Source organism: Lichenostomus cassidix, chromosome 8 (assembly GCF_008360975.1).
Source record: "Lichenostomus cassidix isolate B80296 chromosome 8, HeHo_3.0, whole genome shotgun sequence".
Taxonomy (NCBI): Eukaryota; Metazoa; Chordata; class Aves; order Passeriformes; family Meliphagidae; genus Lichenostomus; species Lichenostomus cassidix.
Window position 1 is genome coordinate 14,029,120 of NC_139489.1, and position 18,036 is coordinate 14,047,155.

At 48.1% G+C, this 18,036-nt stretch overlaps 2 protein-coding genes across 5 annotated transcripts; one reads left to right on the forward strand and one right to left on the reverse strand.

Moving 5' to 3' along the window:
* Positions 1–6,437: 6,437 nt before the first annotated feature.
* LOC146433887 (uncharacterized) lies at positions 6,438–13,873 on the reverse strand. 4 transcript variants are annotated; one of them, XR_014853746.1, is made up of 3 exons: positions 12,734–12,949; positions 10,180–12,129; positions 6,438–6,702 (listed from the first exon to the last, which is right to left on the reverse strand). XR_014853746.1 is itself a non-coding variant. In XM_085067989.1 (3 exons), the coding sequence occupies exons 1-3, from the start codon at positions 12,932–12,934 to the stop codon at positions 6,608–6,610; spliced, it is 471 nt and encodes a 156-aa protein (XP_084924115.1). In that variant the 5' UTR covers positions 12,935–12,949; the 3' UTR covers positions 6,438–6,607. The 4 variants fall into 4 exon arrangements, 1 of the variants encoding a protein (XP_084924115.1); XM_085067989.1 differs by having other exon boundaries at positions 10,663–10,837; XR_014853745.1 differs by lacking the exon at positions 6,438–6,702 and adding an exon at positions 13,446–13,873 and having other exon boundaries at positions 10,001–12,129; positions 12,734–12,885.
* A 510-nt stretch (positions 13,874–14,383) lies between these two features.
* CCN1 (cellular communication network factor 1) lies at positions 14,384–16,933 on the forward strand. Its single transcript, XM_085067990.1, has 5 exons — positions 14,384–14,532; positions 14,642–14,858; positions 15,197–15,544; positions 15,677–15,879; positions 15,989–16,933. Exons 1-5 carry the CDS (start codon positions 14,473–14,475, stop codon positions 16,286–16,288), a joined length of 1,128 nt encoding a protein of 375 aa, XP_084924116.1. The 5' UTR covers positions 14,384–14,472; the 3' UTR covers positions 16,289–16,933.
* Positions 16,934–18,036: the final 1,103 nt, after the last annotated feature.

Consider the following 18,036-nt stretch of genomic DNA (forward strand, 5'->3'; position numbering starts at 1 on the left):
TCAGCAGTGTATTCCCTGCTGTTCCACTGCCTGCTGTGTGTGTAAGGATCAGTGGGCATCCCAACCACTGCATAGTCCTGCCACAGGTCGCCCAGCACAGCAACACAGGGGTGAGTGGAAAAAGGCTGGTAAACTCATCTGTTTGGTACACACAGCTGGGCAGGGACACGCTGCATTTCCCACATTAAAAGTGGATCTGTTTTGCATATGGTGCTCACCCTCAGTGAAACTAATTATGTAGTGCCAGCAAGGAAACACTGAGCTTTGCTGACCTGCACAGGGTTCAGTGCCACAGATTGATTGTTGCTGCACTAAACACTGCTTCACGTTCATCCCTTGCAAGGTCAGTAAGACTAATGTTTCACCATGAAGATACATGACAAAATAAGCGGAACAGATCAGATGCAGAAACGAGAGGCTACCCAGCTCGATTTACAAAATTGGAGGTGTCATGTGCCCAAAGCTATACAGTTTTTAAAATAGACCAAAAATGAGGTCAAGTATGTTCTAGTGACCATGGGGTTTGCTGTCAAAGGCAGTGGCAGGAGCACGGTGTGGCCCCAGCACAGCATCATGTTGCCTGCTGGAGGGGACAGGGATTCCCCCACCGCACTGGTGCTGCAAGAGGGGCGAGGAGTGATGCAGACACAGCTCCCTGCATGCACATCGGGCAGGAGCCAGCAGCAAAGGTGGCTGGGCTGAGGGAAGGGGGCTTGTTGCCCCAGAGCAGGCCCTGGCACCTCTGGAGTGTTATCCATAAGGCAGAGCCATGCTGAACAAAGTGGTGCACACAAGAGAGACACTAGGCATAAACAGGAATGAGACAGGTTCAAGCTGGGTTTGGAATTCCAGCCTGAATTATCCAGTGATCTTCTGTTTTCCCTATGGCTTGGCTTCCCACGTGTGAAATGCAGAGGCACATATAGATAGCTTTTCCCACTGACAGTAGAACACATGCACTAAGACTGCACGGCACCAGAGACCACAGAGGTTTAAAAATAAATACCTTTTTAAGACAATGAAGAATAAATACCCATCACATGAACAAGTGCAAAATTAGCTGGGACCATGTTGTCTGTGGGACAGAAATTCACTTTGCTGTCAAGCTGGTTTGTGGCAGAGCTGACTGGCCACAGGCTGTGATCCAACAGCACATCCCCTGCTGCAGGAGACAACCAGGACAGCGGGACATGGCCTTGGTCTGTATTTACAGCTTACTCCATGCATCCCACACCTTCTCTCTTGGCGTGATAATCTGCTTCCCACAATATTTTTCTTCCTAAAACTAACATGAAAATGAGAGCAGAAGAAACATAGCCTCAAACTGCTGTTTAAACAGCACTGGGTTACTAAAAAGTAAAGTAAACAAAAAAAACCCAAACAACAACAAAAAAAAGGCAAGCTGAAGATGCTATCATCTGGAGTAGAAGAGGATAGACAGTCAGCAAGAGGCTGCCAGACAAGCTGAGGGAAAGACCATGGCTCTCCTTCTCATCAGCAAAATGTCACTCAGCAACCGAATCAGGTCCCCTGGGCACTGGAAATCAGCTTTCGGATGGGGCTGGCCACTCTTTCATATTGGCCTGTCTGTGCCGCAGTGACACTGCCACTAACACCTAATTTATTTTGTCAATTTAGGAGACATCTAGTTATCTCAATTATTTAACAATGTGTAAAATTACAAACATATTCAACTACAATATGTTCCTCTTGCGTAAACCTCTCCTCTTGGCCACATACATAATGAAAACCCTGTTGAGTCAGTAATAAAATCCAGAAAGCTTTCAAGTCTCAGAACTGAATGTTCAAATTTTGTAGCTCACTTCCTTTTCTAACCAGACAGCAGGGCTGCCAAGAGAATTTCTGGGCGTTCAGCCCCTTTTGATATACATACACACACACAAATTATATATATATATATATATATATATATATATATATATATCAGCACTCTACTGGGACTGGCAGAGTGCAGGCACTAATTGTTTAAAATGCAGTTTTATGAACAAATACATTTTAAAAATAAATTTGAATACTACTTGTTTTCATCTGACAGAATAGATATCTCAGACCTGGACAGGGAAAATTATCAGCTCCAGCTCTGTCAATAAATAAATATTTGCATTTCACTCCAGCAGAGGAAAAATGCAGCACTAATTTTAGGAACCAACCTCAAAAATTCATGTGTGGAAATACCGTGGTTCTTTATGCAAATAGAGTGGTTGCACATGCAAATGCATGGTTGGCATGATTAAGGTACTGTATACAGGTACAGGTCAGATGTGATCTAGAACAACACAGGTTGGGAGGCCAAGCCCTGCTCCCATGAAGAGCAGAGCATCCTCACCCTGCACTGGAGCCAAACAGTAATGAGGGAACTGGACCAATCACAACTGGGAAGACTTCAACAGCTAAATACAAGAGCTTTAGGGTTATAATACACAGAACACTTGTGGATCCTGCCCAAAAGACTAAATAGCTTCTAAATCCTTTGCACTATTTATAACAACAACCACCACCACAATTATATTTATTTCTCTTCAGAAGCACTGCCTGCTTTTGTATTTATACTGTAAGCAGCATATTAAAATGGGGACTAAATAGATTTCACATATGTCAGTGCAATCCAAGAGCAGCAGCCATGTGAAGGGACAGACAAACATTCAATGAGTTTCATATGGCATGGAAATACAAGGCGAAGTTCAAGTCTGAGAGTTTTCCCACACTTTGGCTAAGTACATTACCAACAGCCACCGTACAGGAGCAGGAGGCTCCAGGGCATGGAACAGCATCCCCACAACACTTTGAGGTGCTTGTACTGGAGTGGGAGCAAAGAACCACTGAATGTGAGACAAACTGGCAAATGAGCATTGGCTGAGGAATTAGACTTTGGGGCTCTTCACTTGACAGGCGGAGCGAGGTCATCCTAACCTACCCTGCCCTCTAAACTGGGAGATCTTTGCATCACTTTCATGATGAAATTTTTCCACTGTCAGTGGGCAATGAGTCAGAAGGGAGAGGGATGCTGTTTACTGAAAAGCTCTTGGCTCTAGAGGGAGGAAAAAGGAAATATATAGGAGAGGCTAAGAAAAATAAAACACAGACAAATTGTGGAAGTGAGGATGGAGGTAGGAACAGAAATACCAAAGAAGGCAGAAAGGAAGACACATCTAGAAGAACCCAGACAGAAAACTGGATACAGTTAAAGAATAGCAGAAGGAGGTAAATGGGAAACAGAGAGATTAAAAATGGGGGGATAAAAGGTGGTGGGTTCCCAAATTGTGTGCTATTGATGCACACATGCCCTTTGTAAAAATAAATCCATAGCCAAGACCCTGATATCATCAGGATACCATTGACCCTATCAGAACAGCCAGCTTGCTCCAGCAGAAGGTACAAAATAAAGGTGAAAGTAGTGAAAATCATGAAATTGACTAAAATGAATGGGATCAAAGGCAAGACCCACTGCTCCCCACAAAAATACCATTTCTTCCCTTGAGAGGGGTCAACCTGTGCATTGTAGCTGCTCCGCATGTGCTCCTATCATTTGCAAACACCCACAGTATTCTCCCTTCTGCTTCAGGTACCCAGTCCTTAGAACACCCTCCTGACCCCCAGGAGCAAGGAAATAGCATTTATCTCCTCTCTACAGAGAGACATTGAAGCACAAGGAGATTAATGACTTGTCCAAGACCATGCTGGCAGACTCTTGAAACCCAGAGGTTGAACCCAGCTCTCCCAAGTTCCAGGTCAGAACTGCAGCTGCTAATGAGAACCAAAAAAATTCAAAAAATGCAAATGAACCATCTTGAAAGTTTTATAAGTGAAACTCCTGCTGCAGGCATGAATGGAGGAAGTGCAGACTCCAACAGGCAAATTCTTTGCCATCCCATCTCCTGAGTCCCAGAAATCCTGTTGATCTGGGCTAATAAATTTCCCTGAGCCCTAGACATTCTCTTGGCCCTCATCCCAAGCTCACATAAGAAGCTATTTCATAGGCGAAGTTCTTATTTACAGTTACTCAGCTCCCATAATATTTTATCTGAGGTGGCATTTTTAACACTCCCCTCCCCAATCCTGGATGAACTGTTTCTTTCTTTGCTTTATAGGTTTGTAACTACTCTAGTTAAAATCCCATAAATATTGGGATGTTTCTGTGCTCCCCATTCAGACAGGAGGCTGGCTGAGGGAAAAGTCCATTCGCATTAAAATCATGGTGACATCCAGACTGGAGCTGACAATTAGTTCATTTTCTAAGCCTACTGTCACCATGCCAGCTGCCCTTCAGGAGCTGACTGTGCATCAGCTCTGTAGCCTCCTAAATGTGTGATACTTGGGCAAGAGTGTCCATAAAACCCGTTGAGAGTCATCAGTCCTTGCCAGGTCACACAGTGGGTTAATGTGCTGTTTGCTACCCCTGGAGAGCCTGGGTGGGAGCCTTTGCTTTACTGCAGCCTTGTGTGCCACTGCAGCATCAAGGGATGTGTGAGGGGGTCATAAATGCAGGGAATGGGCTCCAGGGAGCAGCCAGCAGGGTGCCTCAGGCCAGCAGGACTGCTGGAATCAGCGAGTCCCAGTTTGGGTGCAGGATGGCTGGGTTCACTCGAGTCGGTGCTTACAACCAATGTGCAGCAAAGAAGTGCAGGAGGGCCATAATGAGAAATAGGCTGTTCTTCAGCTTGCAAAGAAAATATTGCGCTATTCCACCCCTTCTCCTGGATGTGCAATGGCCCTGAGTGCTGCTATGGCAGCGCCAGTGCTCAGCATAGAACCTCCTTCTCTTGGCACCCTTCTTTCCTGATGCACCCTGGGCAGCGGGGTGGCCTATGAACTGTCCTTGTCCCAAAAGGAGCTGGCAGGCAAGGAAACTGCAGCCAGGGCTTGCAGGTGAAAGCAGCCCCTCAGCCCTGTGCTGGAAGGCCCCAGGAAGGAGAGGGGCTGAGCTGCTTTCGCCAGGATGATGCTGTCCTGCACTGAGCTCACCTGCAGTCAGGGAAAGATGTCCTTGGCAGGTGAAGCTGGGGAGAAAGCAAAACCTCTCACCAGGACTCCTGGTTTTCACACACACCTGAGAGGACTATTACATTTTTTTATACATACATACATACATACATACATATATGTATTTAAAGTGCTCAGCCAGCCCTAAGACAGGCTTCTGCTTCTTAACTCTACTTTTCTTCAACAGAAAACTTTCCTGCGAGTTAATCAGCCCAAGATCCCCTTTTAAAAGTTAATTTTATTGTTTTTTCTTCAGGAGCTGCCAACTATTTAATCAGATTATTGAAATAAACTCACTTCTCAACTGAGGATAACTTCTGAGGAAATCAGAGAGAGGCAGATGCAGCCACCCATTCTTTGGGAACATTCCAGAACCCCAAATGTCAGTTGTTTCTGTTAATAAATGTGTGCTAATTAACTGATGCCATTAATTCTGACCAGATAAATCAGTCTTAATGTCAGCGTAACGGAAGAGAAGCTAGTCCTCAGGAAAGACTCCAACCAATGTCAAAACTAACCAAAAAAAGAAAAAAACAACAACAAAGAAAACCCCCCCAAAAACCCACAACAAAACAAAAACCAACTAACCATCCAAAAGCACACACACAAAAGAAACCAAACCAAACAAAATAAAAACCAAAACCCAAACAACCAAAATCAAAAACCCAACCAAAAAAATCTCCCTGAATGTGGAAGTGGGCTCCCCACCAATCCTGTCAGCATCTCACGTGTGTAGGAGGTGTGTCCATCCTATTGGGTGGGAAGGGCTCTGCACATTTTGCTTTCCCCACAGCACCTGGTTCCTCTCACCTTTTAGAAATATGCCTTCTGATAAACATCCAGGATTTCAGACATGGTCCTGAGCACCACCTCTTTGTCTGTGGAAAACCACAAGCACTGCATGCTGGCCTCCCCATGCCTCCCCATGCACAGGCTTTGCTGCCCTGCTCTGGTCACTCCTGAACTCTTCATTTCCCACCCCACCCACATCAGGGACATTTCAGCAATAACCATCTTCTCCTGCCAGAAGAGCTGCCACCAAGACTGTCCCATGCCCTGGCTATGTAAGCAAGGAAACACTTCTTATCCCACGTCCCCACCATCCAGCCCTCTATTTCTGAAGTATGTAAGGCCTGAAACATAGAATTTGGGATTTTACACCAGCTAATATTAATAGAAACATTCTCAGGATTTTTTTCGCCCCAGTGTAAATGGAACACTTTTATTTTTTGAAAGCATGTCCCTGCAGAGCTCACAGGCCAAACACTGCAGCATTGTGCCTGCCCGGGGAGCGCGCTATAAACACATCTGTCTACTGCTCTGTCAGGCCCACAGAGCTCTCTATAAACCAGGAAAAGTAAACCTGTACATTAAATATTTGCTGTTTTCAGTGTGTATAATCTAGAAGTGTTTTTAGCAGCACAAGCAAGGCACACTTTTAATCAATGATTTTTATTTTGACATGGCACTGTTAAAGGCTGCATGGGTACATCATTGAAACCAGAGGCTCTCCTCTCACAACCAGTTACAAATTATTATCATGTTATCACACCCTGCTCACCTGAAAGACCCATCATATCTACTATTTTTCTGCTCTGATCCTAAATTATCCTATAACTCTGTAATCTGAGCTCATGGCGGGTTTCAGAAGCAGACTCCAGGTTAGGCAGTGAGACAGGACAGTGGCAAACATGTAGCAGACTGCATACAAAAAATAGAGATGGATGCAAAGTGTCAAAGAATTAAAATACAAAAGCAAACTTCTCTGAAAGTAAATAGCTGGTGGCCAGCACTAATTTTCTTTTACAATCAATGTATCAGCTAGCTTTTAATGCAGAAGAGCTTCTGCTTTCATCTCAACACTGATACTAGGAGCCATAATTTATGTACAACAACAGAAAAAGTGATGTTAATGCAATCACTAAAAAGTCTCTGCACCAAAGTAGCCTGCTGATAGCCCCTGCTAAGCTTTTACTTCCTGAAGACATTGGTCCCTGGAAAAACAGTGGGCAATAGACAGGTTTCCTGGCTGGCTCAGAGAGGTATCCTTCTCCCTGAGGCACTGCACACAACTGCTGCATGGAGCCCAGGTGTGGACCCTTCCTCAGAGCAGCCCACCAGCTCTTACCAGCTGCCTCCCTCCAGTTTTATTTTAATCCCCAGCAGAGAAAAGGTAAGAAAACATTACATTCATGTAGTTTCTTCTTTGCTCACCTAGAAAAATCACCCCAACCAGCTCCCCAGAACAAGACAAATCTTTGGTGGTTGGATACTAATCAAGTCTAGAGATGGTTTAGCACTTCTTCCCAATCACAGGCACGTAACACTGGGATGGGCAGCTATTTGCACATTCTTGGATCATAACTCCATCTCCACAAGTATTTTTAAGGCACATACATGATCTGCTGGCTTCCAGCAAGTCCTCCCTATCTGCAAGGATGACATCGTGTCTAATTATTTGTCTGCTATTGATTTTTCCACTGCACTATCACAGACTAGAAGCAAGAGGCAGAGCAACTGATTTCCAGCAGTGGAGTATCCCTGGAAGAAGTTGTGGCTGGCTTCCTTGCATCACTTAGCCTATGTGTGCCATGAAATAAGCATGCCCAAGAGAAGAACACAGCTAGCTGCCACTGCAGGGTGCTCACATAGCATACTGGGGGGCAAAATGTAGGAGTCCAGATGGAGCAGGATAGAAAAGAACAGTAATGCAGCAAACACAACTAAAATTTCACTGTGTTTTAGTAACAGAGAATGAGTAATGATTTTGGACAAAGCCAGGCACCTGTCCAAAAACAGGCACCTCAGGGAATTCTGAAAATTAATCCTGTGACATTTCCAGCAGCTAGCCTAGAAAGTGCAGTGAGTGATAGAAAGCACTGTGTGGCAGAGCATGTTCAGCACCCTGACAGAGAAGGCCTCTCCTCTCATTTGTGTGCAAAGAAAAAAAAAATTAATCAATACTTTTTTTTTTTTCCCCTCAAGAAAACAGCTACAAAAAAACTGTTATTAAAATCAAAGGCTAGGCAACTCCTTTGAATGTCCACCTGTCAGTGAGAGCAGACTATTCTGTCAGGTCATAAACAGCAGGGAGGGAGGGAGGGAGGACAGGAAAGCATCAGCAGGAAGGCAAAGGGTTCCTGTACCTTTGACACAGACTAACCTTAAGGAAATGTAGATATAATTATTAATAATAATGAAATACAGCGCTTCCAGGAAAATAAGAGCTTGCCATGTATTTCAAATGTAGAAAAAGAAAACAAACAAGCCTGAACCTACCAAAGAGAGCGTGCTCTGGGCAGACAGTCCCACAGTGCAGATACAAGCAGGAGCTGGTTGTCTCCAAGGTGCAGTTAAGCTGTAGACTAAGGCAGACAGCAGCTGACAACCATTATGGATCACAGCCTGGAAGTGTGCTTGGATCGAGGATTTCTTGAGCACAGCCCAACTGAATGCAATCGCAGGTTCAGCTGGCTCCAGTAACTCTTTACAATCATGAGCAACTTTCTTCTGATGTTGGTTATTTTGTCTCAGCAGATGTCAGTTCACATGCATTGCTCCACAGGGAAATCCTCCACTCTGAAGACTAAAGTTTAAAGTTGTTTCTACTGGGGTCACTTGGGATCATTAATTCTCTGCAGTGAAATCTCTGTCTGAGACCTTTATCTCAGCAAACTCTGGGAAAGAACCTCTGTATGCGCCTGACATGAAAGTCATGAGATTTTATTAATTCTTTTCTGGAATTTATAAAGAGGTTACAGGCTGTACTACCTTCTGCAAATTTCATGACTGCATAGGATGAAAACAACACACATAACTAAGAAATCTGTGTGCAGCCAGGTGCTAGCTAGGACCACTGGATTATTTTGTGACATGGAGATACACAGCCCACAATAGTCTTTTCATTGCAAACTTCAGCTATAGGGATGTGCTTGATGCAAACTGCATCTTCTGAATGTAGCCTAGTGTTGAAGTACACCTGCATGGGAGTAGGTGAACATGTGTAAGTTACTCACCCATCTCACTGAGGTAATGGTAGTTGTTGGTGCTGAAATAAAGTTAATGTCAGATTCTTGAACGACCATGACAAAGGCATTGTGAGTCTCTGAGTGGGCAGGAGGAGCTAAGCAGGAGCTGGCTGTAACTGCTCCAGGTTTCTGCATCCAGCTGTGTGTGAGGAAGCCATGCAGTGCATAGACACTGCCTGTCAGGGGTTCAACAGGAGCATCAGCAGAGATGCTTCCTGCCTCTGTCACATTGCTGTGTCCCTCACATCCATGTAAGTTGCAGGTATCCTTGTATTCATGTAAGCTGTAAGTGTAGCTATGCAGTTCACACACCGAATCAGCAATAGGCACAACTGAATATGACATCAAATTTTCCTTCTCTGTTTCCCTGCTGGATGAGGAGGCTCACAAGTCCTCCTTGTACTTCCACAGAATGGGAACCTCCATGACACCTTGACAGCAGCCAGAGGAAAATGCAGCACACTCTCTCAGTGCACAAATACTGCAAAGCAAACCTCCCAAATATTAGAAACCACAGGCAAGGCACAGACTGTACAAAAACTGACAGGCATGAGCATAGCTGAAGGGAGGGCAGTAGGGAAGAGGAAGAAAACAAATAGGAAATGCCATACTCAAAAGAATTCAGCATAAACTCTGAGCAAATCAAAGCAAGGAAAAACTTCTGAACCCACTTGAATTTTAGCTGCCAAAGCCTCCTGGCTGCTTGGCTGCTCTGCCTGTGCAATGCTATGCTTAATTTGCCCCACTGGATTTGCACCTCCTGTGAGTGACTGAGAGGAGCCATTGACTCCGGGAGGACTGATTTAGTGCAGCAGGAACCAGCGGGCTGGCAGGGGCTGCGGGAGAGGCCCAGCCCAAGGTAGGTAAACACTGTCGTGGTTTAACCCGGCAGGCAGCTAAACACCACAGAGCTGCTCATGGACTGCAGAGCAGTGGGGGAGAGAGTTGGGAAAAACAGTACAATTCATGGGTTTAGGTGAAGACAGTTTAATAGAACAGAAAAGGATGGAATAATAATAATAATGATAAAAGAATTGGAACATACAAAACAAGTGATGCCCAACGCGATTTCCCACCAGCTCCTGACCAGTGTCCAGCCAGTTCCCAAGCAGTGTCCCCCGGCCAGCTTCCCCCCAGTTTACATACTGACCGTGTGTCATATGATATGGAATGTCCCTTTGGCCAGCTGGGATCAGCTGTCCCTGCTCTGTCTTCTCCCAGCTTCTTCTGCTTCCCAGCCTCATTGGTGGGGTGGGGGGAGGATATGAAAAGTCCTCAACTTAATGTAAGCACTGCTCAACAACAACTGAAACTGTGTGCTATCAACATTCTTCTCATCCTAAACCCAAAACATAGCAATGTACCAGCTACTAGGAAGAAAATTAACTTTATCCCAGCCAAAACCAGGACATGCCAGAGGAGGGGAAAGACTGGAACAGGAAAAAAGAGAAGGAAGAGTAAGAGAGATGGAAGAAACACACAGCAATGGATCGGCCAAAGAAAAAGAGAACGAGAAAGAGGAAATTAAGCACAGTACCAAAAAGGGCTGGATGCTGGATTTAATAAGATCTTTCTCCAGAGTCCACGTGGTTGTAAACCTCTGGTGTGCTCCAGTTTGGTGCTGGATACTTACCGTCAGTGGGAGCACCAGCACCTGGGGGAGCCTTTGTCCCACACAGCCTTCCATGCTGCTCCATGGTCACAATGTACAGCTGTGAAAAACTGATGCTGAGTAGAGGGAAATTAGGCCAGTTATTTTTTTCTTGATTTGTTTCTCTGGAAAGTCCTTTCCCTGGAGAGACACAGGCCTGTGAAAATGACAAGATATACTCAGTAAATTTATAATAGATGCTATGTAAGTCAACAGTTTCAAATTCCTGCTTTGCATTAGCCAAGGTCCCAGTGATTCCCTACAGCACAGAAAGGGAGAAACCAGTAAAATACTCTTCATTACATGAAGCAGGGGGTATTTCCCAGTTCTCTTAGCCCAGCAAAGGTCTGGAACAGCACATTACACCGAACAAAATCTAAAAAAGGAAGATACTCCAAACTTCTTCCTGTTCCTTCATGTATATCCAGGATATTTAGGCACAGCCTGGAGTGTAAATGCTGGGTCATGGTTTAAGACAGGGAAGTGTGTGCAGGGAAAGGGTCACAGTCTAATCTGATCTCCAAAGAAACTCAACCTATCTCAAGTGTTGTCAACTACTTGAAATTCAGGACAGGTTTGTTAAAAGGTTCTTCAAAGCTTTCGAAGTGACCTTTCCTTGAGCAGATGTAGGTTCAGTCACAGTTTCCCATCAAAGTTGTGTGAATATGTGGTAAGACATGAAACCAAGTGAGAAAAGGTGCTATTCATTGACTTTCCCTGTGGCATTTGCTGAATGTTGTGAAAGTCATAGATCAAAGCATAATGCTTGGTGCATGTCCTTAAATTAGATGTAATTAAACAAACAAGTGTTTGCATAAATACCTGAAAAGCAAAGGTAGCAAATTTATGCATGCAATGGTGTGTTAGCGTCTTCTTTTTCAAAATTTTTTGAATTTTTTTGAAAATTTTCATTAATCAAGATGTTGAATCACAAATGTTTTCCTCCTCATCATAATGCTGCTGTGCTAAGAGTCATCCTGGGATAAAGGTACAAGTCAGATTCCCCATTTAAAAAGTACTTTGGATTTTTAAAACTAAAGTACCACAGAAAAACTCAAACACCTGTAAAACCAAGGGGAGACCAGTGCAGTGGATAGCTTGGAGTCTGGAAATGGCACAGAGCCCTGTCCCTCCTTGTCACCAGCTGGGGCTCAGTCAAATCAGGAGGGATGGCAAGTCATTACTGCCATTACTGGCAACCATCAAAGCTTACCGGTGGTCTCTCTCCAATTCCTGATGGACACATAAAACAACTCCTGTCATCAGAAATGGCACTGCATGGTACATATTGGCAGTCTCCAAGACAGCTGCATATCACTAAGGACTATCACAAAATCGCTGCCGCTTTCTGGAGCACAGATTCTGGGCAAAGAGTGGCTGGAGCTTTCATCCTCTCACCTTTCCCAACTCCCCCAAATCACCACAAAGTAAAATGTCGATCCAGTTTAACTGAATGGAAAGAAAACCATGAAGACAAGAAACTGAGGAGGGCAAAAGCCCTACAAGGGGAGCTCTCCAGCAGGCCTGGCCGGGCATGGGCCTGGCCAGCGGCGGGAGGAGGTGGGCAGTGCTGCGCACACGAGCCGCTCTGCCGGGCACGGCCAGGGCCGCGGGGACATCCCTGAGGAGGCGGAGGAGGAGATCGGGGCTGGGCTCCGCAGCCCGGCCAGCCGCCGTGACCTGCGGGACACCCACGGCACCGCCCCGCCCCGTCCCGTCCCGGGTCACGGCATCCCTCCGCGGGGATCCCGCCCCGTCCCACAGCGCCCACCCCGTGCAGCCCCGGAGCGGCGGTGCTGGGGGCACAGCCGGGCTGTCCTCACGGCCCCGCGCCCCCGGGGTTGGGCCGGCAGCCGCAGGTGCGCCATGGCCAGGCGAGACCACCGGCGCTGCCGCCGCGGCACCCGCAGCGCTCCCGCCGCCCCGGACAGGCCCCCAACGATCCCCCTCCTGCGGCCCGGGCAAGGTCCCACAGGGTGCCTCATCCTTCCCGCCGCTGTGGGAATGCACGGGGAGCAGCACACGGGCCCGCGGCCCCGGGAGCGGCACTTACCGGAGCCCTGCGCACCGTCCTTTCTGTCAGCCTTTCGGCCGCGGCCCAGGGCAGGCGACGAGATGTCCGTGCTCGGCTCCTCCGAGCGGCGGGGCAGCCGCTGCCACCCCTCCCCGGCTGCCCGTCCGGCGGGCGGCACGCAGGGACACCCGCTGTATGGGAATGCCGCCACCAGGTTAATCGCATCCCTCCTCTCCGCATTCCTCCCTCCCCGCTTTCCCCTCGCCCCCTCCCTCTCCACCTTCCATGGGCTTTGGAGGGGTTTGTGCAAGCTTTCGCCTGTCCGTTGAATCCGCTTCTCTACCTTCCAGCCTTGAAGGCGACAAGAAAACCCCAAACTTGTGTTGGGAACAGTAATCTCATTTGCAAAGAAAAATCCCAGGAATGGGGACTCATTGTAACGCCTTTGGGCAGCAGACCCAACTGCTGGGCTATTTCAATAAAGGAGTGAGCTGCTGCGGAACGCCAGTTGGCTCCTCCAGCACAGTTCTCCTAAATCATGATAGACAGATTGCGTGAAAAACAGGAATTCCAAAGAATTTCCTGCCCTGGGAACAGAAGTTAAGGCTATATTTAACAACATCTGAAGCTGTCAAGAATGCTTTGTGGTTGGATAACAGAGCAGAAAAATGTGAAAAATGCGGACTACTGCTATACCAAATATGGAAATATTGTTACGTCTGGGGTCTAAATCCCATCTGGAAGTACTTACAGCCAGGAAAAGAAAAGACGCCACAACAGAAGCTAAAACTCTCCTCCCTAGCCCCAAATATTAAACTTTAGAAAGGGAATACAATTCAAGGGCGCCCAACTTGAGTGAGGGACACTGAACCCGGGGATACACGGGCTGACGGGGGGTTCGCTCCGTGCCGTCCCGTTCGTGGCCCCTCGGTGCCGCCGGGCATCGCCAGGCTCCCGAGCTCCGCTCCCCGGGAATCGCTCGGATTCTCGCTCGCTCGCACGGCAGCAGCACGGAGCGAACCCCGGCACGGCCGGGCGGCCCTGCGGGCAGTGCCACAGCCGGAGCAGCCGCGGGCGCTGACGGCACGCCGGGGAGCTCGCCCGCCGCCGCTCGCGCAGGTGGCCGGTCGCGGGGCGCCACCAGCACGGCCCCGGGTGCGAACGGCCCCGGGTGCGAACGGCCCCGGGTGCGAACGGCCCCTCCGGCGACAGCCTCGCGGCCGGGCGCATCCGTGCGGGGCAAGGAGCGCAGAGGCCGTGAGGCGCAGAGGCCGTGGGGCGCAATGCCCGTGAGGCGCAATGCCCGTGAGGCGCAATGCCCGTAAGGCGCACAGCCCGTGGGGCGCAGAGGCCGTGAGGCGCAATGCCCGTGAGGCGCAATGCCCGTGAGGCGCACAGCCCGTGAGGCGCAATGCCCGTGGGGCGCACAGCCCGTGAGGCGCAATGCCCGTGGGGCGCAATGCCCGTGAGGCGCAATGCCCGTGGGGCGCACAGCCCGTGAGGCGCAGAGGCCCGGGCGCAGACCCCCCGCCGTACTGCCGGCGGCCGGGGCCGGGAGACGGGGCGGGGCGGGGCGGCCGCGGCGCGCGCCAGCCGCATTCCTGGGATGCCGCGAGCGCTGGACGCGGCCGCGGCCCGGAACGCGCGACGTCAGCGCCGCGGCGCACGCGGCGGCCCCGCGCCCTATATAAGGCGGTGGCGCCCGCCGCTGCCTCAGACCGCGCCGGCCGCGCTCCCGCTCCGCTCTCTCACGGGCTCCCGCTGCACCGGCGCTGGACATGGGCTCCGCGGGCACCCGTCCCGCTCTGGCGGCCGCTCTCCTCTGCCTGGCCCGCCTGGTAAGTGCCGCGGCTCTTCCCGAGGTCCGGGAGAGGGAGGGAGAGGAGGCGGGTCGGGTGGCTCCGCTCGGCTCCAGGCGCTCACCGGACGCTCCGCTCCGCTCCGCAGGCTCTGGGCTCGCCCTGCCCCGCCGTGTGCCAGTGCCCGGCGGCCGCGCCGCAGTGCGCCCCGGGCGTGGGGCTGGTGCCGGACGGCTGCGGCTGCTGCAAGGTCTGCGCCAAGCAGCTGAACGAGGACTGCAGCCGATCGCAGCCCTGCGACCACACCAAGGGACTGGAGTGCAACTTCGGGGCCAGCCCCTCCGCGCTGAAGGGCATCTGCAGAGGTAAGCGGCGACCCCGCTCCCCCGGGACGGACCCCGCGCCCCGCGGTGCCGGGGTTCGGTAATTTCGAGCCCATGTATGGTTATGCTTTGTTGTCGGTAGCTTGGCAGAAAGGCACATGACTTCAGCAGTCTGGAATGCGATTCAGTATGTCTGGGCTCCGCTAAACGCACATAAGGAAAAGTGATTCCTGACTAAGTTATTGTTCTGGCCCCGCGTCCCCGGGGGGTTGTAGGGAGCTCCGCCGTACATTGAGTTTAACAGACCAGCAAATACCTGTGCTTAAACCAGCGATTCCCGCCGCTCACTCCCTTCTTTCCCTTCCTGTTGATCTCTGCAGCACAGTCCGAGGGAAGACCGTGTGAATATAACTCCAAAATCTACCAGAACGGCGAGAGCTTCCAGCCGAACTGTAAACACCAGTGTACGTGCATAGATGGAGCTGTGGGCTGCATCCCGCTCTGCCCGCAGGAGCTCTCTCTTCCCAACCTGGGCTGCTCCAGCCCCAGGCTGGTCAAAGTCCCCGGGCAGTGCTGCGAGGAGTGGGTCTGTGACGAAAGCAAGGATGCGCTGGAGGAGCTGGAAGGCTTTTTCAGCAAAGAGTTTGGTCCGGATGATTCTGAAGGCGAACTAACCAGGAATAATGAGCTAATTGCCATTGTGAAAGGAGGCCTGAAAATGCTGCCTGGTGAGTGTGGGTTTATCTGTATGACAGTTAAGGGGGGGAGGCCAGAGGGTGGCTATGTGACTCCTTAGACCCCAAGGGAAAGAAAGAAACCTAGTGAGAGAATATAGACTAACCCCTCCTTTTCTTTTCCAGTTTTTGGATCCGAGCCACAAAGCCGAGCTTTTGAGAATCCCAAATGCATTGTGCAAACAACCTCGTGGTCCCAGTGCTCAAAGACGTGTGGAACTGGCATCTCCACAAGGGTGACAAACGACAACTCTGACTGCAAGCTCATCAAAGAGACCAGGATATGTGAAGTGAGGCCATGTGGCCAGCCCAGCTATGCCTCCCTGAAGGTAAATACAGACTCTTCTGGTGTTCCTCTTCTTTCTAAGCTGCTTTAGGTAGGCAGCAAAGGCTGGAAAAGAATCTCCCGCTAATAATGTTACCGCCTTTCCTTTACAGAAGGGAAAAAAGTGTACCAAGACAAGGAAGTCCCCCTCCCCAGTGAAGTTTACTTATGCTGGATGTTCCAGTGTGAAGAAGTACCGCCCCAAGTACTGTGGCTCCTGCGTGGATGGCAGGTGCTGCACACCCCAGCAGACCAGGACTGTCAAGGTCAGGTTCCGCTGCGATGACGGGGAAACCTTCACCAAGAGTGTCATGATGATCCAATCCTGCCGATGCAACTACAACTGTCCGCATGCAAACGAAGCCTATCCCTACTACAGACTAGTCAACGACATTCATAAATTTAGGGACTAAGTTGTGTTGGGGGTGGGATGCAAAACAGAACTTTGAAGTACCCTGCCATGGAGAAAGGACCTTTGATGGAAGTGGTGCCTTGCCCATTTGAGGGCAACATCGAGATGTTACAAGAGTGCACTGTGCAACTGGACACTAATGCAACAGAGATTTAAGCATACTTAAAGCTTCATAGTACTGGAGCAACTTTACTGCTTCTTTTTGGAGCACCTTATCTAATTATATACTGTTTTCTGTTTGTAAGTGATCAGATAAATGTTTTGTTCTGGTTATGAAAACTTTTCTATCCTGTTCAATTTAACACTATGCTTCTCCCCCTCCCTCCAATCTTCTCCCACCCTTTCCCAACTAAGTTGGAAGTTACATTCCTTCCTGAGGTGGGCACTTGAGGGGTGTTCACAGTGGCAGCTATTATGTACCAACTGTAGTTTAATGGCAAACAGAAATCAGTTGTTTTAAAGCTGAGTATTTTATTTATCAAACTGTAGCTTTTTGTTTGTTTGTTTTTTTCCTGAGTTTTTTTTTTTAATCCCTTCCAGCCCCTGTAATACTGGAATAAGTTGTAAATGATTTTAATTTTATATTCAATGAATTAAAAGAATTTATTTATGGAATTAATCATTTAATAAAGAAATATTTACCTAACTACTCTTAGTGTAGAGCATTCTCATAGGCAACAGACTTAAATACAGCAAATGCAAGAGGTTTCCGTGGAAACTTTGAATTCTAGAAAGTTTAGATTCTCTGACAGTTAAGTTCTATTGCAGATGCAGCAATGGACTAAAAAACCAAGTCTAATTCTTTGGGTAAATGATGTTTTGAAGGGGTGTCTGCAGTTTGCAACCCCATGCTCTAGAAAGTATACACAGAAAGAACTTCTTGGCAGTGAATGCAAATCTTTTGTAAGACTGAAATGTTAATTAGACTGTCAGATTATTCAAACTGTCCAGGAATTTGCAACATAAGGTACTTCATTAGAATGCAGTGCATGCATGGTGATGTTAAACATTGGGGTGGAAGTGGCCGTCGGGTCTCACGTTTTTTGGTGGCTGCTTTTTGCAAATTAATACATTTCTGTGGCAGAGGAATGCTTCCTACAGGCTGCAGGAGGTAGTTTGCTTTCACTAAATTCAAATTAAATGAGCTTGAAGCAATGACTTTTGTTAATCCTAATAACCCAGTGATGAAAAGTAAACATACTGTTAACAAGAGAAGAATGTGAGGAATTTCAAGTACTTGTCCAATAGAGTAGAAAGCAAGGGAGCTACTATTTTCCTCACTTCCCCTTCCCACTTTTTAAATATGCAATTACACTCTACTCTGTGGGACACAGATGACATTTGGCTAAGCAAGGGAGTAATAAGAGAGCTAGTTGGCATGCAGTAAAAAAATGACATTTAAAAAAATGAACTAGAGCAGGATCTGAGAAAGCATCCAATACTGTACTCTTCTGGTTAGCCTAAAGCTGTGCTACAGATCAAGAATGAAAGGAAACCTGCAACAGGGTATTTTCTTCTTGTGTGGGTATTTCTCTGTCAAAATATTCTCTCTTCTCTTTAGTAAGAAAGATGCTGCTCATAAAAAACAGACTGATTTTGAGGTTTTAGTATTGTGAAGAGGTGTCATCCAGGGTCATTAGTTAAAAGCAGATTTGGTTAAGGGTCAAATTTTTATTAATTAGACATAAATATCTCAATAAAATAAATAGCCAAATATCTCCAAAGCTTATCTCTGGCAGCTAATGCTTT

Bases quoted from the DNA above. Each gene is read 5' to 3' on its own strand.
- LOC146433887 (XM_085067989.1), bottom strand. From the start codon at position 12,934: ATGCGGAGAGGAGGGATGCGATTAACCTGGTGGCGGCATTCCCATACA. The intron at 10,838-12,733 runs GTAAGTGCCGCT...TCATTTTCACAG, and splicing joins GGACGGTGCGCAGGGCTCCG to GCCTGTGTCTCTCCAGGGAA. The intron at 6,703-10,662 runs GTAAGTATCCAG...TTTTGTATGCAG, and splicing joins TGCTGGTGCTCCCACTGACG to TCTGCTACATGTTTGCCACT.
- CCN1 (XM_085067990.1), top strand. From the start codon at position 14,473: ATGGGCTCCGCGGGCACCCGTCCCGCTCTGGCGGCCGCTCTCCTCTGC. The intron at 14,533-14,641 runs GTAAGTGCCGCG...TCCGCTCCGCAG, and splicing joins TCCTCTGCCTGGCCCGCCTG to GCTCTGGGCTCGCCCTGCCC. The intron at 15,880-15,988 runs GTAAATACAGAC...TTTCCTTTACAG, and splicing joins CCAGCTATGCCTCCCTGAAG to AAGGGAAAAAAGTGTACCAA.